Below are 26,643 nucleotides of genomic sequence, written 5' to 3' on the forward strand. Positions count from 1 at the left end.
GACAGTTTTACTACTTCTTTTCCCATTTGGATGCCTTTCTTTCTTTCGTTCTTTCTTTCTTTCTTTCTTTGATCTGATGGCCATGGCTAGCACTTTTAGTACTACATTGAATAAAAGTGAGAGTTAATAGTAGGAAAGAAATGATAAAGATCAGGCAAATAAATGAAATAGAAACTTAAGAAAAGATCAGTACAACTAAGGGCTGGTTCTCTGAAAAGATAAACTCAAACTATTCCAAAAAACTGAAGAAGTCTGGGGCATTAAGCTCCACTGATTTTCAATGCCAGATATTATGGGGGCTTGCCTTCATGGTGCAGATCCCCAGGGAGGGGGTGACTAATGTGGGGCTTGATCCTCTCTCTCCCCAGGGTGAACCTCTGTGCCTTTGATATCCCTTTGGCTTGCAGTTTTCTATGCTGGGGATTTGATTCCCCACCTAATCATGTCTCTGCCCCTCCCACTTGTCTTGATTTGGCTTTTCCTTCAGGTCTTTAGTTGTGGAACAGTTATTCTCCTAGTCTTCAGGTTGTTCTCAGAGTTGTTCTACATGTAGTTGCAGCTTTGATCTGTTTATGGGAAGAGGTGAACTCAGTATCTTCTTACTTTCTATCTGGCCCACACCTCCTCAATGGTCAATTCTTACTTCCTGTTTTACTTGACTTGGCACTGACATTTTTCATGTTTGATCATTCCTTCCTCCTTGAAACACTTTCCTGCACTTTGCAACACTACCTTACTGGTCTTTCTTCTTAAACTGCCCATATTTGGTTTTTTTAACTGCTTTCTCCTTCATCTCTCCAACTCTAAGTGCCAGAAAAGCTCAGGGCGCATTCTTTTTATAGCTTATTTTTGCAGTCTCATTAAATCTCTTAATTTTAAATAGCATGAATTTTCGTAAAAGTCTTAAACTTACACGTTTGGTTCCATTCACTTTCTTACTTGTGTATCTAACTGCTTACTCATTATCTCTTCTTGGAAATCTAGTAGAAACTCTTGTTAATGAATACCTACTATGTGTCAAGGACTTTTCTGGGCATTCAGTCTATGTCACTGAGTATAAGAGACAAAAATCTCTGCTGTTATGAAATAGGCATTCTAGGGGTAGAATAGAGACAATGAACAGTAAACTTAGAAAATAAGTAAATTAGATATAGTATACATTAGATTGTGGGAAGTGCTATGAGAGAAACCTGAACAAAGTAAGAGGGATTAAAAGGGCAGCACAATGGATGGATGGGGGTGTGTGTGGTATCAGATTGCATTTCTTCATTGAGAAGGCAACTGAAGCAAACAGGGAGGGATTAGCCAAGAGATAACTGGAAAATGTATTTCAGACAAAGGGACCATCCAGTGCAAAGACCCTAGGTGGGAGCATATTTGTTGTGTGAGGTAAAGCAAGGTGGCCGTGTAGTTGGAATAGACTGAGCTAAAAAAAGAGTAACAAGCACTTTGGTTAGAGAAGTTATGGTGGTAGACAAATAACTTTATAAAATATTTTAATGCTAAATTTAAAAAATTCAGCCTCATGTATCTATCTAACTTGGATTTATGAGAAATAAAAAAGCTTTTAATCTCAATCGCAATGCTGCAAATGAGCCAATCTTAGCATATCCTTCATCCAAATCTGGGTCTCCCGCCCTGGTTTGGCCAGCTAAATAAAAATGCAGCTTTGTATGACAAAATTAATTGAAATGATTTAAAAAATTTGTAACAAATTTCAACAAAATTTATAAGGTAGACAGACACTGTACAACCTTCTATGCTATTAAAACAGCATTTGTTCTAAGGCATTATATAATATGTTAAGGCATTATATAATATGTATAAGGTACACATATTAGAACAGTACCTTTAATTTAGCACAATGGCAAAAAGAAAAGTATGCTTGACCACAAAACCATAATTTTCTAACATAATATAATTTTAACAATATAAAGACATTTTATGGTACTCCTAAACACATTCTCAGCAACCTTTTAATTCTGACTATGCCAAAATTAATTCACTTATATTACAATGTACGAGGAATACAATATCACATTCTACTAAAACAAGTAGCCTGTTAAAATTACCATGAGAAAAAGTTATAAGAATTTGACTGTTTTAAAAATTTTTAATTTAAATTCAATTTAATTAACACATGCTGTGGTATTAGTTTTAGCGGTAGAATTCAGCGGGTGTTGTATACAACACCCGGTGCTCCTTACTTCAAGTACTCTCCTTAGTGCCCATCACCCAGTTACCCCATCCCTCCACTTCCCCCAAGCAATCCTCAGTTTATTCCCTATAGTTAAGAGTCTCTTATGGTTTACCTCCCTATTTTCTTATTTTTCCTTCCCTTTCCTATGTTGATCTGTTTTGTTTCTAAAATCTCACATGTGAAATCATATGGTATTTGTCTTTTTCTAACTGATTTATTTCACTTAGCATAATATACTCTAGTTCCATCCATGCTGTTGCCAATGGTAAAAATTTCACTCTTTTTGATGGCTGAATAATATTCCTGTGTGTGTGTGTGTACACGTACACCACATCTTTATCCATTCATCTGTTGACAGACATCAGGCTCTTTCCATAGTTTGACTATTGTGGACATGAATGCTGTAAAAATTGGGGTACATGTGCCCCTTCAAACCACTGTTTGTATCCTTTAGATAAATACCTAGTAGTGCAATTACTGGGTCATAGGGTAGCTCTACTTTTAATTTTCTGAGGAACCTCCATACTGTCTTCCAGAATGGCTGTACCAGTTGGCATTCCCACCAACAATGTAAGAGGGTTCTCCTTTTTCTGTGTCACCAACATCTATTTTCCTGTGTTGTTAATCTAAGCTATTCTGACCAGCACGAGGTGTTATTTCATTGTGGTTATGATTTGTAGTTCCCTCATGCCGAGTGATGTTGGGCATTTTCCCATGTGAATGTTGGCCATTTGTATGTCTTCTTTGGAGAAATGTCTATTCATGTCTTCTGCCCATTTCTTGACTGGATTTTTTTTTTTTTGGATGTTGAGTTTGATAAGCTCTTTATAGATTTGGGATATTAGCCCTTTATCTGATAAGACATTTGCAAATATCTCCTCCCATTCTGTAGGATGTCTTTAGGTTTGTAAAATTTGACTATTTTCAATAACATTTCTCCAAATAAAATTTAAGTGTACTGAGGAGACAAGATGGCGGGGAAGTAGGAGGAGGTGCCTTTTCAACCTGTACCCTAAAGTGAGCTGATTACCTACCAAAGAACTCCGATCACCCATGAAATCAGCCTGAGTTCAGAATTATACACGTCTGGATCTCTACAGGGGCAGAAGACACCAGTAGGCAGGTAAAGTGGAGTGGGAACGTCAGACTGATATCGGAAGATAAACAAAAGGGGGAGGGAGCCACCAGAGGCAACCGATTGGAAACTAATACCCCAATATGAGTGCCCTACGTCTGGGGACCAGCATTAACTTGGAGACTTGTTGAAAGCACTCAGAAAGAGCAAAGGATCGCAGAGGGGAATTTGTGGGAATTGGGGTGGCTAGGGACAGGGGCTTAAGTCCCCAGACCCAGACAGCCTCCCCTGGTGCTGAGCCAGAGAGAGTGCAGAGGGAAAACCGGGTCTTGGTCCCTGAGCCATGAGTGTGCCGGAGATTGAGTGGGGTCTGGCTCCTGTGAGGGGCTGGGAGGCTCGCCAGATGGCAGAACACCGAGCCATGCTACAGAGCCTGAGACACGTGCACCCCTCACCTCCCCTGAGAGAGGTGTGCAAAGGCCCACCTGGCGCTCTTAGACCCGCGCCATTGTTTCAGAGCCTGAGACGTGCACGTGTGCCCCAAACTCTCCCGAGAGAGGTGTGCGAAGGCCCCGCATGGTGCTCTCTGGTGCTCTCGAACCTGCACCCTGCTCTCAGAGGCTGAGACATGCACGTGACCCACAGCCTCCCCTACGAGAGGTGCGCGCAAACCCAGCACTCTTAGACCCAGAAAGACCAGGCACTCCCAGTCCGGGCCAGTGGGAAAATCTCAGTGTGCGATTGCTGCTTGGAACCTCTCTGGTGGTCTGGAGCTGCCCAGACAGCCACTGCTGCCGTGGTTTTGGGTACAAGCAGAAGATCCTGCATCCCCAGGGACTGCGACTCAGAACCTACTCTGCTAGGGGTCAAGGGGGAGTTTATATAGGCTCTGCAGCACCCACAGGAGAGCAAACTGAGGCTTCTCTCTGAGAGGGAGGTCAGGGTGCAGTTTGCTTTCCTCTAAACCTACAAAAACCATTAAAAGCGGTCAAGGCGAGAGAGAAAAAAAAAGTGAACAAACATAAAAACCTCCAGTGTACAAAAGCCTGAAAAAACCGGTTTCCTCAGAGCCCACCCCCTTGAGGCGGGGTGGGGGGGGGGAGAACTTAACTCAGGGAACGTCATTGATTAAAATCCCACGTGGCAGGCCCCTCCCCTAGAAAACCAACCAGGAAAAGAAAAAAAAAAGACTACAAGAGAACGACCACCACTACTTCATAGGACAACTTTTATTTTTAATTTGTTCCCACTATTTTGGCTCATTTTTTTTTTAATATAGGTAATTTTTTAACCTATTTACCATCACAGTGAGATGTCCAGTACATCAAATTCCATAATAACCTTCTAACCTGAACTTTTTGATACATACACCTATGTTTTTCTTTTGCATTTCTATTTTTGAAATTTCCTTTTTTAAATTTTAGTTTAGTTTAATCTAGTTTATTCCTTTATTATTTTTATTTTCTAATATTCATATAGAGTTAAACTTCAAAGTAATCCCCTTTCCCCAATCAATCCTACCCCTATAGGGTAAACCATTTTTAATCCCCCTTTATCTTAGGAAAGTTGAGTCCTTTAACAAAGATATCAAGATACATCCAGGAAGAATCAAAACAACCTTCCTCACCCACACTGAGAATTTATAACCACTCTCCCATCTTTTTCTTCCTCCAGTGTTTCTGTGTTTTTGTGTTTCTCCTGATAGTATATAAATCTTACACTTGGGGTTCTTTTTGATGAGGTCCTTCCTTTATTTGCCTATATATATATTTTTCCCCCTCTTGTCATATACTTTTATCAGTCTTTTTGTTTGTCTGTTTTGTTTGTATACTTCATAAATCTTACCTTGGGGCCCATTTGGGCTGAACCTTCTCTTTTATCTTCTCTTTTTTTCCCCGTCTCTCTCTCTCTTTTTTTCTTTTTCTTTTCTTTTTTCTCTCGTTTGGGTGGGGAATCCTGATTGCTCAGAAGTGTTCCAGGGTGCACCTTGACGGCACCACAGTCGATACATCCAGCTACATCTGTTCAGTCATCTCTCACCAAAATGACTAGGAGGAGGAATGCCCAACAGAAGAAAAATACAGAGGATGGACTTCTACAACAGAGCTAATGGCTATCAACATAGACAATATGTTGGAAAGAGAATTCAGGCTAACAATTATCCAAGCAATAGCTAGGTTGGAGAAAGCCATGGATGACCAAACGGAATTGATTAGGGCTGAACTGAAAGCGACCAGAGATGCTGTTTACAACATTAGGGCAGACCTGAAAGCTATTAGGGTTGAGGTTCACAATGCTCTCAATGAGTTCCAATCTAATCTAAATTCTCTCAAAGCCAGGGTAACTGAGACAGAAGATAAAATTAGTGATCTGGAGGACAAACAGGTAGAGAGAAAGGATCAGGAGGAAGCCTGGAACAAACAGCTTAGAAGCCATGAAAACAGAATCAGGGAGATAAATGATGCCATGAAACATTCCAACGTCAGAATTATTGGAATCCCTGAAGGGGAGGAGAAAAAAGAAGTCTAGAAGATATAGTGGAACATGTTCTTCATGAAAATTTTCCCAATCTCGTGAATGGAACCAGCGTTCATGTACTAGAGGCCGAACGGTCTCCACCCAAGATTATAGATACCAAAAAAACATCAAGGCACCTGATAGTCAAACTGAGGAATCATAAGTGTAGATATATCTCTTGAGAGCCACTAGGACAAAGAGGCTCCTTACTTACAGAGGAAAGCCCATCAGAATAACGTTAGACCTGTCAACAGAGACCTGGCAAGCCAGAAAGGGCTGGCAAGATATATTCAGGGTACTAAATGAGAAGAACATGCAGCCAAGAATACTTTATCAAGCGAGACTGACATTCAAAATGGATGGAGAGATAAAGAGCTTCCAAGACCGGCAAGGCTTAAAAGACTATGCAAACACCAAGCCAACACTGTAGGAAATACTAAGGGGGGTTCTATAAAAGAGGAAAAATCCTAAGAATAGCATTGAACAGAAATATAGAGACAATCTACAGAAAGAAAGACTTCAAAGGTAACACGATGTCAATAAAAATGTATCTATGAATAATCACTCTCAATGTGAATGGCCTAAATGCGCCCATAAAATGGCACAGGGTTGCAGATTGGATAAAACGACAGGACCCATCCATATTTTGTCTACAAGAGACCCATTTTGAACCTAAAGATACACCCACACTGAAATGGGATGGAGAAGCATCTTTCATGCCAGTGGGCCTCAAAAGAAGGCCAGGGTAGCGATTCTTATATCAGACAAATTGGATTTTAAACTAAAGACTAGTCAGAGATACAGAAGAACACTACATAATTCTTTTTTTTTTTTTTTAAAGATTTTATTTATTAATTTGACAGAGAGAAATCACAAGTAGATGGAGAGGCAGCCAGAGAGAGAGAGAGAGGGAAGCAGGCTCTCCGCTGAGCAGAGAGCCCGATGCGGGACTCGATCCCAGGACTCTAAGATCATGACCTGAGCCGAAGGCAGCGGCCCAACCCACTGAGCCACCCAGGCGCCCCATGAACACTACATAATTCTTAAAGGGACTATCCATCAAGATGATCTAACAATTGTAAATATCTATGCCCCCAATATGGGAGCAGCCAATTACATAAGAAAACTGTTAATCAAGATAAAGAGTCATATTGATATGAATACATTAATAGTAGGAGATCTTAACACACCCCTCTCAGAAATAGACAGATCATTGAACCAGAAAATCAATAAAGAAACAAGAGCATTGAACAACACATTGGACCAGATGGACCTCATAGATATATACAGAACATTCCACCCTAAAACAACAGAATACTCATTCTTCTCAAGTGCACATGGAACCTTCTCAAGAATAGACCATATTCTGGGTCACAAATCAGGACTCAATTGATACCAAAAGACTGAGATTATTCCTTGCATATTCTCAGATCCCAGTGCTTTGAAACTGGAGCTCAATCACAAGGAAAAGTTCAGAAGGAACTCAAACACCTGGAAGCTAAAGACCACCTTGCTTAAGAATGCTTTGATCCACCAGGAGATCAAAGAAGAACTGAAACAATTCATGGAAACCAATGGAAATGAAGACACTTCAGTCCAAAACCTATGGGGTACAGCAAAGGCGGTCCCAAGGGGGAAATACATAGCCATCCAAGCCTCCCTCAAAAAAAAAAATGGAAAAATCCAGAATACACCAGCTGTCGCTACACCTTAAAGAACTGGAAAATCAACAACAAATCAAACTAACTCCACACATAAGAAGGGAAATAATCAAGATTAGAGCTGAGATCAATGAGGTAGAAACCAGAGATACAGTAGAACGTATCAATGAAACTAGAAGTTGGTTTTTTGAAAGAATCAATATGATCGATAAACCACTGGCCACACTAATCCAAAAGAAAAGAAAGAAAGCCCAAATTAATAAAATTATGAATGAAAAGGGACGAGATCACAACGAACACCAAGGAAGTAGAAACAATCATCAGAAGTTATTATTAACAGTTATATGCCAATAAGCTAAGCAACCTAGATGAAATGGATGCATTCCTGGAAAACTATAAACTCCCAAAATTGAACCAGGAAGAAACTGACAACCTGAAAAGACCGATATCTAGTAACGAGAATGAAGCAGTGATCAAAAACCTCCCAAAAATAAGAGCCCAAGACCTGATGGATTCCCTGGTGAATTCCACCAAACATTCAAAGAAGAAATAACACCTATTCTCCTGAAGCTGTTTCAAAAAATTGAAGCAGAAGGAAAATATCCAGACTCTTTCTATGAAACCAGCATTACCTTGATCCCCAAACCAGGCAAAGACCCTACCAAAAAGGAGAATTTCAGACCAATATCACTGATGAATATGGATGTTAAGATTCTCAACAAGATCCTAGCAAACAGGATCCAATAGCACATTAAAAAGATTATCCACCATGACCAGGTGTGATTCATTCCTGGGCTATAAGGATGGTTCAACATTCGCAAATCAATCAATGTGATAGAACAAATTAATAAGAGAAGAGAGAAGTACAACATGGTCCTCTCAATTGATGCAGAAAAAGCATTTGACAAAATCCAACATCCATTCCTGAATAAAACGCTTCAAAGTATAGGGATAGAGGGAACATTCCTGAACTTCATCAAATCTCTCTTTGAAAGACCCACAGCAAATATCATCCTCAATGGGAAAAAGCTTGCAGCCTTCCCGTTGAGATCAGGAACATGACAAGGATGCCCACTCTCACCACTCTTGTTCAACATAGTATTAGAAGTCCTAGCAACAGCAATCACACAACAAAGAGAAATAAAAGGTATCCAAATTGGCAACGAAGAAGTCAAACTCTCTCTCTTCGCAGATGACATGATTCTTTATATGGAAAACCCAAAAGACTCCACCCCCAAACTATTAGAACTCATACAACAATTCAGTAACGTGGCAGGGTACAAAGTCAATGTACAGAAATCAGTGGCTTTCTTATACACTAACAATGAAAATACAGAAAGGGAAATGAGAGAATTGATTCCATTTACTATAGCACCAAGAACCATAAGATACCTGGGAATAAACCTAACCAAAGAGGTAAAGGATCTGTACTCGAGGAACTACAGAACACTCATGAAAGAAACTGAAGAAGACACAAAAAGATGGAAGACCATTCCATTCCATGCTCTTGGATCGGAAGAATAAACATTGTTAAAATGTCTATACTGCCTAGAGCAATCTATACTTTTAATGCCATTCCGATCAAAATTCCACCAGTATTTTTCAAAGAGCTGGAGCAAATAATCCAAAAATTTGTATGGATGGAATCAGAAGTCACCCTGAATCGCTAAGGAAATGTTGAAAAACAAAAATAAAACTGGGGGCATCACGTTACCTGATTTTAAGCTTTACTACAAAGCTGTGATCCCCAAGATAGCATGGTATTGGCATAAAAACAGACACATAGACCAGTGGAACACAGTAGAGAGCCCAGATATGGACAACTCAACTCTATGGACAAATAATCTTCGACAAAGCAGGAAAAAATATACAGTGGAAAAAAGACAGTCTCTTCAATAAATATTGCTGGGAAAACTGGACAGCTATATGTAAAAGAATGAAACTCGACCATTCTCTTATACTATACACAAAGGTAAACTTGAAATGGATAAAAGGCCTCAACGTGTGACAGGAATCCATCAGAATCCTAGAGAACATAGGCAGTAATCTCTTCGATATCAGCCACAGCAACTTCTTTCAAGATATGTCTCCAAAGGCAAAGGAAACAAAAGTGAAAATGAACTTTTGGGACTTCATCAAAATCAAAAGCTTCTGCACAGCAAAGGAAACAGTCAACAAAACAAAGAGGCAACCCACGGAATGGGAAAAGATATTTGCCAATGACAGTACAGACAAAAGATTGATATCCAGGATTCATAAAGAACTCCTCAAACTCAACACACACAAAACAGATAATCATATCAAAAAATGTGCAGAAGTTATGAAGAGATACTTCTCCAATGAAGACATACAAATGGCTATCAGACACATGAAAAAATGTTCTTCATCACTAGCCATCAGGGAGATTCAAATTAAAACCACATTGAGATATCACCTTACACCAGTTAGAGTGGCCAAAATTAGCAAGACAGGAAACAACATGTGTTGGAGCGGATGTGGAGAAAGGGGAACCCTTTTCCACTGTTGGTGGGAATGCAAGTTGGTGCAGCCTCTTTGGAGAACAGTGTGGAGATTCCTCAAGAAATTAAAAATAGAACTTCCCTATGACCCTGCAATTGCACTACTGGATATTTACCCCAAAGGTACAGATGTAGTGAAAAGAAGGGCCATCTGTATCACAGTGTTCATAGCAGCAATGGCCATGGTCGCCAAACTGGAAAGAACCAAGATGCCCTTCAACAGATGAGTGGATAAGGAAGATGTGCCTCCATCAGAAGGGATGAATACCCAACTTTTGTAGCAACATGGACGGGACTGGAAGAGATCATGCTGAGTGAAATAAGTTAAGCAGAGAGAGTCAATTATCATATGGTTTCACTTATTTGTGGAGCATAACAAATAGCATGGAAGACAAGGGGAGTTAGAGAGGAGAAGGGAGTTGAGGGAAATTGGAAGGGGAGGTGAACCATGAGAGACTATGGACTCAAAAACAATCTGAGGGGTCTGAAGAGGCAGGGAGTGGGAGGTTGGGGGAACCAGGTGGTGGGTATTAGGGAGGGCACGGATTGCATGGAGCACTGGGTGTGGTGCAAAAACAATGAATACTGTTACGCTGAAAATAAATAAAAATATATTAAAAAAATTTAAGTGTATTTCTCATGGTAAGGATATATTGTTGCTTTGTTACATACATAGCTTTATTAGAAAAGGGTTAGTTTTTAAGTTGCGCTGTATGAAGGGCACAATATAGAGAAGTAGGCACAAGTCAGAGCAACAAGGGCTCTGAGTGTTAAGCTAAAAGTTATGGGAAACACTAAATAATTTTAAATAGGAGAGTAAAAGGATCAATTACTGGTATGGGAAAAAGATGTCTAGATGGAAGGAAAGGTGGCTGTTGCAATAATCCAGGGAGAAGTGCTAAAAGTCTAAAATAAGGCAAAGTAAATAAGAATAGAGAAAGGTAAGTAAAGAGAAATTAAGGAGGCAGAATAAGCAGATCTCAGTGATGAACTGGATATAAAAATGAGGGACATGGAGATGTCTACAAAAACTCACAAAACAATCTGGGTGACTTAGGAAAGTGATGAAGGTTGTGCCATCACAAAGAAAATACAGGAAAAGAAAAGACTTGATAGGAAAGATGATGAATTCATTTTTAGACATGTTGAGTTCCTGATGCTTATGGAGACAACACCCAAGTATCTAGTGGGTGGCTAAGATATGTGATTCTAGTGGCCAGCAGAGTTTGAGGCTAAAGACAGAGATGCCTCAGATAACAGTCACTTAAGTAGTTGCAGTCATGAGTGACAATAAAATCATTCAGGGATTACATATAAAGTGAACAGAGCTGAAGGGAGCCTGGGCATTTAAGAGCTGACAGGAAGAAGAGGAACCAGGAAAACAACTGAGAAGTAATGAATACATTTGTTAGAAAAAAACCTAAGAAATGTGTGTCACAGGGAGACCAAAGTTTCAAGGAGGGAGTAAATGCTGTTGAAAGATCAATTAAGAAGCAGGCAGAAAAAACAGCCATTGGTCTTGGCAGTTTGATAGTCACTGGTAATCTAAAAAATAATACTCAGTAGAAAAGTGAGAGAAGCAGCCAGGTTGTGGTGTACCAAGGAGTAGTAGGCCGTAAAGGAAGGAGTACAGATGGTTTAAATCTGGCTAAGAGAACAACCAGAGACCTGTATGATCATATTAGGGATTTTTCAAGATAGTAAAGACCTAAGACTACTAGTAAATTTCAGAGAAGGAGGCAGTAGAGATAAAATAATGACAAAACTAGAGGAGATGGTGGGGGAAACAGTCTTAGGGTGTGAGGAGCTCATCACCAGGAAAAAGCTAATTAGGGATGTATAAATGCTTTAGACGATCTAGGTGAAGATGAAAAACATGAATTTAGTGGCTCCGATTGCAGAACCATGTGATTTTCTCCCAATAGTTCTTAGCTGGCTAGGTTCAATAAAAAGGACAGAGGAGAAAGATATTTGAAAGCAATTATTAGTGAGTGACAAAAGAACGATTTAGCTACAGAAAAGGAGGAAAATCCAGAAGAGCTGAGAGTTTAGGAATAATGGAATAATTGAGATTAGAAGCTTTTCTGAGGCCAAGAATAGGTGTATTGGATATTAGGAAGTGGGTAAGGTGGAAGGATAATTGATAACATTGTTGCCAGAGAGTGGACTTCTGTAATTTGCAATTTCTTAAATGAAGCAATTTCAGATAATGGTCATGGGATATGAATAATAAGAATACAGTTCACTGGAATTGAGAACAAAAGAGCTGTAAGGCTGAACAAATTTAGTAGAAAACGGCAAGTTGGTATTCAACGTAAAAGAACTTAAATAAGGAAAAATGGTGTTTCAACCACATAACCTAGTTCTCAAAGGAGTATGCTTTTACAGTATTTAGAGTATGCAATAGCAAATTAAGGATGACACTGATATTCCCCAAATCCAGGAAAAAATGAAGAATAAGCATCCAACATCCACCTGGATGATTTACATCTCCATCAATTACTATTAGCAAAGTATATTATTTGCAAGAAGTTCTGTAAGATACAAACTAGGCAAAAAAGAGTTTAGGATCTAATAAATCTCAGATCGTTTTTTTTTTCTTTCTGTTTATACGCGAAGATCATGGGTCACTGGGTTGGCTCTGGTTTTCCTTGTTTTGCTGTTCAGTATGATCCGCAGGAATGCACCAAGATTATTCTTGTTCTTGCCCATGATGAAAAATAAAGGTGAAGTACATCATAGGTATAAAGGATGTATTATTTGGCCTGCAATTACTGAATTCCTGATTTAGCTAAATGTCTTCTGATAGAGTTTAACTGCATTCCAATGCAATTAATAAAGTGCAAACGTTATAAGAACCTAAATTGGTTACATCAAGGGTTACATAAAAACAACAATGAAACAAAGAAAAAAGCCATATAAACTTTGAACTTGATTAGAAGACTAGCATAGGTCTGTGGCTAAAGTAAGGTAAAGCAAAACTAGATTCAACTGAAAATGGAAAGGATTCTTTGATGATTTTTAAGCACAAGAGTAATAGCTGATGAAGAAGAAAATACAAATGTTTAATGAAAATCAAAGAAGCGAACCACTGAATTAAGTGAAGAGAAAAAAACACTAATACATATTATTTACAAGTATATAATCCCCTAATATTTTGAGGATGATGATCAATTTTTATAATCTCTACTTGAAACACTTATATGAAAAAATGAGCATAAATTATAGTACAGGACACAGCACTGACATTTCTGATAATTAAGAGTTGTTTGGCTATAAAATATTTCTAAAGAATTCTTCCATTATCCTTTGTTTTCTCCTATACTATCATTCTGTTTTGTCCCCTTTATAACCAAAATTTTTAGAAAAAGCTATCTATACCTGTTGTTCTCGTCCTTCTAATTCTCTCCTTAACATCCTAATGACTCATGCTAGTGATCAAATCCAATAATCTCTTTCCATTTATCATTCTACTGTACCTTTCTGGAACACTCATACTACTGACCAAACATTTCCTAAATATATATGTTTTTTAAAGATTTTATTTATTTATCTGACAAAGAGAGACAGAGAGGGAGTATGAAAACTCTATCTCTCCTTCTAGTCTGAATGACAGCCTTGCTGGATATAGTATTCCTGGCTGTGTATTTTTCCCATTCAGCACATTGAATATATCATGCCACTTCCTTCTGGCCTACCAGGTCTCTGTGGACAGGTCTGGCGCTAACCTTACGTGTCTACCTTTGTTGGTCAAGAACCTTTTGTCTCCAGCTGCTTTTAAAATTATCTCTTTACCTTTGTACTTTCCAAGTTTCACTATGGTATGTCTTGATGTTGACCTGTTTTTGTTGACTTTGAGGGGGAGTTCTCTGTGCCTCTTGGATGTTGAATGCCTGTCTCCTTCCCCAGATTAGAGAAATTCTCATTTATAATTTGCTCAAATAGATCTTCTGCCCCCTTTTCTCTTCTTCCAGGACTCCTATGATATGGATATTATTGCACTGTGGAACTGCTGAGTTCCCTAAGTCTATATTCATGATCTAACAGTTTTCTTTCCCTCCTTTCAGCTTCCTTATTTTCCACGATTTTATCTTCTATATTACCTGTTCGTTCCTCTGCCTCTTCCATCCTTGTTGTGATTATATCCAGTTGATTTTGTATCTCATTTATAACATTTTTTATTTCGGCCTGACTAGTTTTTAGGTCTTTTATCTTGGCAGTGAGGGTTTCTCTAGTGTCTTCTATGCTTTCAAACCCAGCTAGTATTCTTATGGCTGTTGTTCTTAATTCTTGTTCAGATGCATTACTTATATCTGTTTTGAGCAAATCCCTGGCTGTGGTTTCTTCTTGATCTTTCTTTTGGGGAGAATTTGTCCACCTTGTCATAATGTCTAGGTTTCTGTCTTTTGCACGTTATGAAAGCTTGTTATGTTTCCTGCTTCTGACACTGTCCAGGGCCTGGTGCTTTAAGAAGTGTTTCTGGTACATGCTGTGTGCATCTGCTATTGTATTTGGCTGCTCTCTCCCATGGGCCAGTCCTCTGCAGAGTTCCTTCTTGCTTGCGGTGGGACATGTTTAGATTGTTAAGTCATTGTTCTAGGATTTGTTTGTGAAGATAGGCCTAACAGGAAGAAAAAAAGAAAGGAAGGAAGGAAGGAAGGAAGGAAGGAAACCAATCCAAGAAAAAAGGAAAAGGAACAAATAAGCAAGCAAACAAATCAAAAAGTATATGCCTGATTTCAAAGAAAAAGAAATTGGGAGGTTAGGGAAGCTGATCCAAAAAACTAAAAAAGAAAGAAGCCAACAAATGAAAAAACCCGCAAACCTGATGCCAGAGGGGGGAAAAATAGTGGCAGGGAGGAAGCTGAAATGAAGCTGATGCTTTACAATCAGTAGCCTTGATGCATGGGAGGGCCTGTGTTGTCTTCTGAGGGAGAGACCTGCTGTACTGGCTCACAGTCAGACCTGCCCTTATAAAGATCCCCTTGCCAGTGCATGGGGAGTGGAGAGGGGGCTGTGCAGAGTTTGGTTTAAGTGACTACAGGGGTTGTGTTTCTGTCTGAAGTCTGACTGTGCTGTTGGGCCTTGGGGGTGGGGTAGATGGTGTCAACCTGTCCTCTTGACAGGGGAGGGACACTCGAGGCTGCTGTCCTTCAGGAGGCCCCCACAGAAAAGTGAACAATCTCCTCTTCTGTGACCCAGGCTTTCATCAGAATCCTGCCTTCAGTCTATCTGTGCCTGGCTGTGGGCCTGCCTGAGGCTAATTCTCCAGTGTTATATCTCTGGCTGGCAGCTGAGATTCAAAACAAGTCTTAAAAGTACCTGGTGGCATGTGGACCCACTCCCTTCCACTGAAAGAGAGCTTCACAGAGCTGCATCTGGCACCTTTTTGTCCCAGAAAAGCAGTTGCACATGGACATATGTACTCAGAGCCTCTGTTGAAAAAGCCACAAACAGGTTATCTGCCATCTGTGGGTGCCTCTGTCCCCTGCTGTTGAATGGAGGTTCAGTATTGCCTGGTGGGTTTTTGTCCTCTTCCAAATCCACTCCATGAAGAGGAACATTCTCTTCCCCAGAGACCCAGGATATCCCACACCCCACATCACTGAGCCTTGCTCCAACCCTTGTGCCACTCTCCCTCCATCCCTGACTCTGCTCCATGAAAGGGGTTCCCACCATTCTGTAGTACTACAGCTTTTCTCTCTCCCAGTTCACTCTCTGAAGCTCACATATGTCACGTTCTCTCCTTCTAATTGTGCAGATTATTTTTTTTCCTCAGATGGATTTCCTAGTTGTTTAAAATGATTTGATGTTGATGTAGCTATGTCCCAGGATCCCCTTATTACTCTGCCATCTTAACTCTTCCCCCATCCCATAGTTTCAGAAGAGAAGTATGATATAATTCTTAACCCTGTTTCCCTTTAGGTAAGGTCTTTTTCCTCTCTGACTTCTGTTAAGATTTTTTCCTTTGTCTTTGATTTTCAATAGTTTGAAGCATATATGCTTAGGTATAGGGTTTTGGGTGTTTTTTTTGTTTTTTGTTTTGGGTGTTTTTTTTGTTTTTTGTTTTTTTTTTAATATTTATCCTGCCTAGAATTCTGTGAGGTTCCTGAATTTGTGGTTTGGTGTTTATTAATAATTTTGGAAATTTCTCAGCTGTTAATAACTCTGAATATTTCTCCTGTTCTTTCTTCTGGTATTACACTAGCAATTTTTGAATTGTACCACACTTTTTGGACACTGTTTCTTCCAGTTTTCCTTCTTTGCAGTTTAAGAAATCTCAACATGTCTTCAAGCTCACTGATTATTTCCTTGGCGCAGAGCATTATTTTAATGAGCCTATCAAAGGCATTCTTCATTTTTATTATACTGTTTTTTATTTCTAGCATTTCTTTTTGATTCTAAGAGTTTCCCCATCTCTGCATACGTTACCTGTTATTATATGTACTTTTTCTACTAAAGCATTTAATTATATTAATCATGGTTATTTTAAATTCTGGTCTGCTAATTCCAAAATCTTTGCTATATTTGAATCTGGTTCTGGTGCTTGCTTTGTCTCTTCAGACTGCCTTTTGCCTTTTAGATTGTCACCTGAGTTTTCTGAGAGCCAGGTAAGATCTATCAGGTAATGTTACTTAAGGAGATATTTTAAGTATGAGGTTCTATGTTTATCTGAATAACATTAGGATGAGTTTATGGTCTGCTATAGTTGTAGGTGTCAGAGGTTTTTAAACATTTCCTCTGGTGTCCTTGTTTTTGTCTCCTCTCTTGTTCTCATTTCCCTAGAGACTCCTTCATATATAAGGTCTGAGAGGTACAGTTCTTTCTGTTGTATCCGCTTTAGACAAGAGCCTTCCTGGTATGTGGTGAGGTGTGGGGGAGGAGAAGTGTCCTATAATCTTATGATTAGGTCTCAGTCTGTTACTGGCCTGTGTCCCAGGGTTGTGATCCTCAGTCCCAGGGTTGTGATCCTCAGAAATGCTTTCAGTTTTCTGTTTTCCTTCAAAAGTGAGACAGGAAGGCCAAAGTTGGGAATTTCCATTCACCTCGGTTAGTTAGACTTTGGTAAAAGTTTCCTGTCTGTGCAGGCCTTTGCTAAGGAGAAGAGAATGCTCTGGAGTTGTTTCAAAATGATTACTTTTCCCCTCCCACTGAGGGAAGATTTTTCTCAGATCTTCACTCTTAGTGGGGCTCTACTAGGTAAAACTCCCAAAAGTACATAAGACTGTCAGGGCTGTTCTTCACAAGTTTTCATCTCTCAAGCTAGCCCATGCTCAGATTCTAGCAATTAGCCAAATCACTCTTTAAATATTCCCACCAGATGCTGGCTGCAGTGGTGGTTTCTGGGTAGTTTCTGCTCTAGGTAAACTCTGCATCTCTGTATCTGTCTCCAGTTTTCATGTTACTATGCCTTATGGTCTCAATTCTCTCAACTCTCTGATGGGTCTAAGAAGAACTGCTGACTTTCAGTTTTTCAGCTTTTTTTCTTGCTGTAGGGACAGGAGTGACGATGTTCAAGTTCTTTACATGCTGGAAAGTAAACCACCTTAAAAAAACCTTTTTGATCTCTCTAGTTATTTACTTATACTAGTTTTCTATAAGTTTTCTCACAAAGTGAATACATGTTTTAAGGATTTTGATACATACTGCCAAACTCCCCTCCAAAGAGGAGGTACCAAAATAACCGATATTTCTTTTTTTGCTCATAAGCCTTCATTGCTCCCTCACTGGTCAAAGATGATGTCCACACATTCCAACCAAATATACAAGTCTCTGATGGTTGCATAGGGTAACTGAAATGCCCTGTACAATATGACCCTTATCTGTTTTTCAATTTGATCTGTCATCACTCCCTAACACAATTCTTTGGTTTTAGTGACCGATGAACTTACTGTGTAGAGCATGTCATAATCATTCATTGTGTTTTTATTCAAGTCATCTCTCAATATTGAAAATAACTTCCCAAGTCTTCATAGTCTTTTTCAACCTAACTTACACTTGTTACTGCTCACTTTGGCCTAGCCCATATCAGCTGTTCTACATATAGCTCAGTACTTCCAGCATCCTGACAGGTGACAGGAAGTTAAGAAGTTTTCAGAGAATACTTTTATAATAGAGGGCACAGAGTATAGGGCCATATTTACTTTCTGCAAAGTAAAAGGAACTAGTTTAGGTAATATAACTAAGAATTTCTAACATCATTTGGAATAATTAAAAGTTGAAGCTTTATGAATTAAAATTATGTAATTATAGCTTCTGGATTTTTGCATCTCATTATATTTTTGGTCCCCCCTGCCCAACTGCTCTAATCTGGTATTTTTCTTTTTAAAGATTTTATTTATTTGCCAGAGAGAGAGAGAGAGAGAGAACATACAAGCAGGCAGAGAGACAGGCAGAGGCAGTGAGAGAAGCAGGCTCCCTGTTGAGCAAGGAGCCCGATGTGGGACTCAATCCCAGAACCCTGGGATCATGACCCAAGCTGAAGGCAGCAGCCTAACCAACTGAGCCACCCAGCCATCCCTAATCTAGTTTTATTCTTTGCCCACTTTAAAACACCAATACTACCAAAAACTAGTATCTTAGATAAATTATTCTATTAACATATTTAGTGACATTAAAAACTTACCCGTTTTTCCTTTGGCTCTTTAGAAAAACCCATAAAAAAACCCAAGTATTTCTTAGATAAATACATAAAAAGTTTAACTACACCTGAGTCATGAAAAATGTAAAGTCTAAATAATAAGCAAATTACATGGCACAAAGAATTATTATAATTAATATGAAGAAAATCCATTAGCAATTCTGAAAAATAGTTTATCAGCCTTAATGTTTGATTTTTAAGAAAAAACTTAAAAAAATCCAAAAAACAACTTACGTTCCATTTGGTCAAACATTATTGAAAAGAGGAAGTCTCGTGGTGTCATATAATATTCTCCTTCATGTTCCAGTGAAGAGAACTGCATGAAGCGCTGTTTACGAAGGGACAATTTTTCTCCCATCTCTCCAGAGACAACATTATCCTAAAAGAAAAAGAAACTGCATTTTAAGACTTTTCTCAGTATGATTCCCCAACTTAGCTACTTCCAAAATAATCTTTACAGAGTACTTTAGTATTTGGGTCTAGCAGCCTCCAAATTTTTCAATCATTGATTTAATAAATATTTACGTGGTTGTCTACATACCACTCTTTCAGGCATGAAGATAAAACAGTGAATGATACTAACTTGAAGGAACTTCTATTCCAGTTAATGAAAGAAATGACAGTTAATGAATATATGTAGAAAATAAGGTGAGCTAATGAGAAATGCCACAAGGAAATATTAAACAGGATAAAAGAGTCATAAGGAGTAGTATTTTAGATAGGATACTCAGAGGAGGACTTTCTAAAGAGGTGACATTTAAAGAGACTAAATGGGGTGCAGTTAGTGAGGTCTGGGGCTCTCTAGAGGAAGAGCATCCTGAGCAAGAGGTAAAGTAAGATCAAAGACCATGAGATGTGTGTGCGTGTGTGTGTGTGTTCATTCCTAGGTAAGCCTGGTATATTTAAGTGTGGCAGAAGATAAGATCAGAAAGAAAGGTAGAGGCAAGAGATCAAGTAAAGTGCTTTTTCACAAAGATAAAATATATCATATCTGATACTCTGCTTTCAGAAATATACTTACATCATGGATGGAGAGTGCTAAAAGGGTAAGAACTGGTAAAGTACTGTCAGTGTAAGATTCTGGATATCTCAGGCAATGGCACCTAGACCTTGACTCAATGCTGACAGAGACAATACTGAAATCTTTACTGTTAACCTTTATTGAGCACTCACTATGTGCTAGGGACTATACTAATAAAGCACTCTACGTCAATTATTTGGTTAGTCCTCACAATAACTGAACAACAACTAAAGGAAATGGCACAGCCAGGATGAAATACCTGGGGTGTCCAACTCAAAGTGTTTCAATCCTTTAACTACCACACTAACCTCCTATCCATGGCTGAGCACTGTATCCTAAGCAAATGGAAGAAAACAACAGTTAACATAAACACCAATGTCAATATAGCAATCTTGACACAGAATGTGAGTATTATCTGTGAAATCCAAAAGCATACTCTGACCTTGGACTACTTCCTTAAAGTACTGGTCTGACCTGGACCACAACATCCTTCCTGGACACACATTACTTCCTTTTCACAGCTACTGCTACCGCACCTATTATTTACCCTGACACAGTGACGTTCACTGACTACAACTGAAATGGGGGAAAAATGAGAATTCCAGTTGCTTAAACCTCTGTAAGTTCAAAGTCAACAAAATTCAAAGTTAACAGCTCCTTTTCAGCTGATCTCAGTTTTCCAACTAATATTAATTCTCTTTCCTTATTTTGACACTTGGTTTCCTTGAGCAGCTAGTTTTATAGCTCCTTTGTGTTCTACACAGTGCATACCGAATGCGAGACATATGTAGAATACTCAAAAATACTAGATGATCTGAATCCCTATCTTCTTTTTCTTTTCTTTTCTTTTTTTTTTTTTTACTGTATTTTTATAAACATATACTGTATTATTAGTCCCAGGGGTACAGGTCTGTGAATTGCCAGGTTTACACACTTCACAGCACTCACCATAGCACATACCCTCCCAAATGTCCATAACCCAACCACCCTCTCCCTACCCCACTCCCCCCGGCAACCCTCAGTTTGTTTTGTGAGATTAAGAGTCTCTCATGGTTTGTCTCCTTTCCTTCCTACCGTCCAAACCCCCCACGTTGCATCTCCACTTTCTCGTATCAGGGAGATCATATGAGAGTAGTCTTTCTCTGACTGACTTATTTCGCTAAGCATAATACCCTTGAGTTCCATCCATGTTGTCGCAAATGGCAAGGTTTTATTTCTTTTGACGGCTGCATAGTATTCCATTGTATATATATATACCACACCCTCTTTATCCATTCATTTGTTGATGGACATCTAGGTTCTTTCCATAGTTTGGCTTTGTGAACATGGCTGCTATAAACATTCGGTCGCACATGCCCCTTCAATTCACTACATTCATATCTTTAGGGTAAAAACCCAGTAGTGCAATTGCTGGGTCGTAGGATAGCTCTATTTTCAACTTTTTGAGGAACCTCCATGCTGTTTTCCAGAGTGGTTGCACCAGCTTGCATTCCCACCAACAGTGTAGGAGGGTTCCCCTTTCTCCGCATCCTTGCCAGCATCTGTCATTTCCTGACTTGTTCATTTTAGCCATTCTGACTGGTGTGAGGTGGTATCTCACTGTGGTTTTGATTTGTATTTCCCTGGTGCCGAGTGATGTGGAGCACTTTTTCATGTGTCTGTTGGCCATCTGGATGTCGTCTTTGCAGAAATGTTTGTTCATGTCCTCTGCCCATTTCTTGATTGGATTCTTTATTCTTTGGGTGTTGAGTTTGCTAAGCTCTTTATAGATTTTGGATACTAGCCCTTTATCTGATATGTCGTTTGCAAATATCTTCTCCCATTCTGTCAGTTGTCTTTTGGTTTTGTTAACTGTTTCCTTTGCTGTGCAAAAGCTTTTGATCTTGATGAAGTCCCAATAGTTCATTTTTGCCCTTGCTTCCCTTGCCTTTGGCAATATTCCTAGGAAGAAGTTGCTGTGGCTGAGGTCGAAGAGGTTGCTGCCTGTGTTCTCCTCAAGGATTTTGATGGATTCCTTTCTCACACTGAGGTCCTTCATCCATTTTGAGTCTATTTTCGTGTATGGTGTAAGGAAATGGTCCAATTTCATTTTTCTGCATGTGGCTGTCCAATTTTCCCAACACCATTTATTGAAGAGGCTGCTTTTTTCCATTGGACATTCTTTCCTGCTTTGTCAAAGATTAGTTGACCTTAGAGTTTAGGGTCTATTTCTGGGCTCTCTATTCTGTTCCATTGATCTATGTGTCTGTTTTTGTGCCAGTACCATGCTGTCTTGATGATGACAGCTTTGTAATAGAGCTTGAAGTCCAGAATTGTGATGCCACAAACTTTGGATTTCCTTTTAAATATTCCTTTGGCTATTCGAGGTCTTTTCTGGTTCCATATAAATTTTAGGATTATTTGTTCCACTTCTTTGAAAAAAATGGATGGGATTTTGATAGGGATTGCATTAAGTGTGTAGATTGCTTTAGGTAGCAAAGACATTTTCACAATATTTGTTCTTCCAATCCAGGAGCATGGGACATTTTTCCATTTCTTTTTGTCTTCCTCAGTTTCTTTCATGAGTACTATACAGTTTTCTGAGTATAGATTCTTAGCCTCTTTGGTTAGGTTTATTCCTAGGTATCTTATGGTTTTGGGTGCAACTGTAAAAGGGATTGACTCCTTAATTTCTCTGTCTTGTTGTTGGTGTAAAGAAATGCAACTGATTTCTGTGCGTTGATTTTATATCCTGATACTACTGAACTCCTGTACAAGTTCTAGCAGATTGAGAGTGGAGTCTTTTGGGTTTTCCACATATAGTATCATATCATCTGCAAAGAATGATAGTTTGACTACTTCTTTGCCAATTTGGATGGCTTTAATTTCTTTTTGTTGTCTGATTGCTGAGGCTACGACTTCTAGTACTATGTTGAATAGCAGTGGTGATAATGGACATCCCTGTCGTGTTCCTGACCTTAGCAGAAAAGGTCTCAGTTTTTCTCCATTGAGAATGATATTTGCAGTGGGTTTTTCATAGCTGGCTTTGATAATATTGAGGTATGCGCCCTCTATCCCTACACTTTGAAGAGTTTTGATCAGGAAGGGATGCTGTACTTTGTCGAATGCTTTTTCAGCATCTATTCAGAGTATTATATGTGAACCCCGATCTTCTTCAGAACTTGTTTATTCATGTCTTTCCTTTTCTTTTCCCTTAAGCTACTACTACAAAAATGACTCAAGAGGCATGTTTTAATTACATGAGTCCATACTCTTATCATAATAATCAGAAAATTGAATTTTAATAATACTCTGAACTTTTTAAAATGTGAGGCAGATACAGTAATAGATATATTTTATTTTAATGAACTGATACTGAGTATATGCAGGAAAACAGTGGTAAACAAGACAAACATTAATTTCTACCAGAACACACTAAGTGCTGTGGCAGTAAAATTACAGAAAGTACACAAATGAGACAGGAAAGGGACAGTGGGTGAGTCTTCAAGTCCTAGATATGAGAGAGACTATAGTGTATTAGAAAAACTGAAAGAAGTTGAGTAAGGGCGTATACATTATTAGCTTATAGAACAATTCTATTTATACTAAAATTAATATGTAGCCTATTAAGAGAGTAACAAAAATAACTAACCCACATGGAAATACAGTATTTTTCCAAGTCCTTAAACAAATGCTGCCTTTCTTTATACTTCTAATATCTAAGTTGTTCCTGACTAATTAAGAGAGTACCTTTTTACCCAACTCCATTCTTTCTTGTGTAAATAAACAAACTTTGAATTACAACCAACTAAAAGGAGTCAATTACTCATTTATTCTCCTCCTCAAATGCTCTCAAAACAGGACGGACTGCTGTTAATGCTGCCTCTCTTGGTTTTCATGTTGTCCTCCATCTTGCAGCATTCCTATTCTTTCCTGGTATATTAAAAATGACCAAGAAGTAAAAGCACAAACCTCACACCCTTTGATAGCAAGACATGAAAACTATTTTCAAAGAAATCCATTTTTTTTTCCTTCTAGGATATTTAGATCCAAAAAAACACCCTATCTCATTGTTACCATTTTCCACATGCCTGTATGTCCATAACTTGCACAAGCATGACATTTCTCAAGACTCTCGAGAAGAATTGTCATCCCTTCCAATTTTGGTTAAATAGCCTCTCCAGTGCATAAAAAAAAGTAGAGGAGGTAAAATTAAAACTCCCTTTCATGGGCTGATTTCTGAGCTTAAGGGTGTCATTTGAATTACAGGCCATGAACTTAGAAAGTCATTGATAAACAAATGACCTCTAAAAAATTTGTCCTACTACTATGACTCTATTAGTAGATGGTGTGATATTTAACCATCTAACCATTTAATCAATCTGGTATTGTGGCCTTCAATTCCTGCTATTTCATGGTATAAAGAGACTTATTCTCCAATCCCCAAATCTTTTAACTCCAATGTCAGCACTACTAATGTTTCCCTTTTTTCTAATCCTTTTTATTCCCTCTCACATTCTGCTTATTGAGTGCCTAGCTATCACCTGGAGGTCCCCACCACTGTAGATTCGAATCCTACCACTTCTCTTATGGAAGCCCCCAAGTTAAAACCTCTAACTACTGGTCTTTCCTTGCACCCTCATCCACCCTTCAAGTAAATACTTAGTTGAGCATCTACGAACTTGAGGACACTCTAGGAAGAGACAGAACACATATGAATTACGGTGGCAGTAGTAGTGCAGTTGTTAATCCTAACAGTAATAGCTAATGTTAACTAAACATGTAGTATATGCAAGGCAAGGTGCTAACATCTTTACATACATGGTCTCACTCAACCTTCATAATAACCCAAAGGAGAGACAACATCTTTATCAACCTTAAATTACAAAAGAAGAAACCAAGGCTTGTCAAAGGTTTACCAGCTTGCCTAGATTAACACAGCAAGTAAACTGACAGCAAAGAAACTGAACTCCTGTACAAGTTCTAGCAGATTGAACTTGTATCCTATACTAACTCCTCTAAGAATTATATAAATTAGGAAAGAAAGAAAGTATTGTGGGTAATGATGGCTGAGGAAGCTCATGAAAACAGTGAGATTTAAGCTAGACTCTAGAGAATAAAAAAAATGACTATAAAAATTAGACATCTTTTAGGCCTGGACTAACTGTTGTCCATTTCCTAAATGATGTGTATTACTGCTCTTGTTCAATCAAACTTAAAAGTAGGATTTCTAATATGTTTCCTTGCTACAAAAGAATTTATGTAGACAGAAAAAATACTGTTTCAAAGCTAGAGCTAGAGCTAATTGTTAGAGCTTTTGTAATTCCAAGCTGATGAACCAACAAATCAGTTTTATTTAGGCCACCTTTATCATACGGTAGTTCAATTTTTAAGTTTATTTATCTTTTTAGTGATCTCTACACCCAGCATGGGGCTTGAACTCATGACCCTGAGATCAAGAGTCACACACGTTTCTAACCAAGTGAACCAGGTGTCCCAGAAGATGAATTTTAAAGTACGTTTTAAAAGACCACTAGTATAATTGATGTGCATTATATATGTGTGCTTACTCCATGGAATTTAGACGATTAATTTACCATTTCTACTGAAGTATAAACATATGACATGTAATGTTACACTTAATTGGTTATTTTTATTTACCTGTAAGGCTATTCCTGCCTAACTTCATTTGCCTAACTATTTTTTTTTAAAAAGATTTTTATTCACTTATTTACAGACAGAGGTCATAAATAGTCAGAGAGGCAGGCAGGGAGAGAGAGGAGAGAGGAGGCGGAGCAGAGAACCTGACGTGGGGCTTGATCCCAGGACCCTGAGATCATGACCTGAGCTAAAGGCAGAGGCTTTAGCCCACTGAGTCACCCAGGCGCCCCTGTATAACCATTTTGATCAAACATCAGACTGACGGGATGGATTTAATTGTCAGGAATGAACAATTCTCCATTCCTCCCCAACCCTTTCTTTCATCTCTGTGCTTTTCCTACTCACATCCTTGCATGCTCTCTTTTCCCACCTCCCCTTCCTTTCTCTCCTTCCCTTGCATGTTTTAGATGGCTGTATTTATTTTTAAAGATTTTAACTTAAGCAATCTCTATAGCCAATGTGGGGCTCAAATGTAAAACCCTGAGATCAAGAGTCACATGCTCTACCAACTGAACCAGCCAGACACTGCAAAATCAGGAGTATTCAGGGCCTTTTTAAAAATTGTTAGCTGCTGTTTTCATATTCCCTGAACTATTATTGTTATTATTGTTACTGATATTGTTGCAGATACTCATTTCCTTTAATCTCTTTCTCATTTTGAATATGTGTGGCCTATGTGTGGTAGGTTGGACTTGACAAACTGTACTAAGGCAAAGACAGTGGCTTGTAGACTTTGGTAAGTATAGTTAATATACCAGTTTGGAGGGAGATGATGAGGAATAATAAAGGTCAAAATATTAAAGTTTTCCCTGAGAGTAAAGATATAAAAGCAAACCCTAGCTTATTAGTACTGTTACATATCAGGCAGTGAAAAGTCCATTAATTTATTCTCAAACATTTAAGAATTTTTTAAAAATTTAATTTCAAGTTAGTTAACATATAGTGTATTATTAGTTTCATGAGTAGAATTCAGTGATTCATCAGCTGCATGTAACACCCAGTGCTCTTTATATCAAGTGCCCTCCTTTTTAAAGAACCCCTTATGTGTCACATTCTATAGATACATGACAGATATTATGAGGTCTCCCTTTAAGGAATTTACAAAGAGGAGCGTTGGATTGAAAATAAATAATTAAGAACACTGTCTTTGAGGTCAAACTGCCTGGGATTCAAATTTTAGTTCTGTCACTTACTAGATATGTAACTTTGGACCAGTTACCTCTCTGTGCTTCATCTGATAGGTATGAAAAATGTGGAAACTAGAATCAAACTGCCTGGATTTAAATCCCAGCTCTATCACTTGGCCAAGTTATATTTTCCTTCTCCTTCACTTAACCCCATTTTGGAAAATGGAGAAAGTAGTAATTAT

The 26,643-nt window shown here is 38.6% G+C and overlaps 1 protein-coding gene across 3 annotated transcripts in view; it reads right to left on the minus strand.

Annotated features, from left to right (window-relative positions):
• The window catches only part of MICU2 (mitochondrial calcium uptake 2), a 157,142-nt gene that overhangs the window by 97,051 nt on the left and 33,448 nt on the right, over positions 1 to 26,643 (minus strand). For all 3 annotated transcript variants that reach the window (XM_045072424.1, XM_045072423.1, XM_013046797.2), the window contains exon 2: positions 18,848 to 18,992. In XM_045072424.1, the coding sequence (XP_044928359.1) occupies positions 18,848 to 18,992 (145 nt within the window). The remainder of the gene's footprint in view (positions 1 to 18,847; positions 18,993 to 26,643) is intronic.

This window comes from Mustela putorius, unplaced genomic scaffold (genome assembly GCF_011764305.1).
Source record: "Mustela putorius furo isolate JIRA1106 unplaced genomic scaffold, ASM1176430v1.1 tig00004035_pilon_pilon_pilon, whole genome shotgun sequence".
Lineage (NCBI taxonomy): Eukaryota > Metazoa > Chordata > Mammalia > Carnivora > Mustelidae > Mustela > Mustela putorius.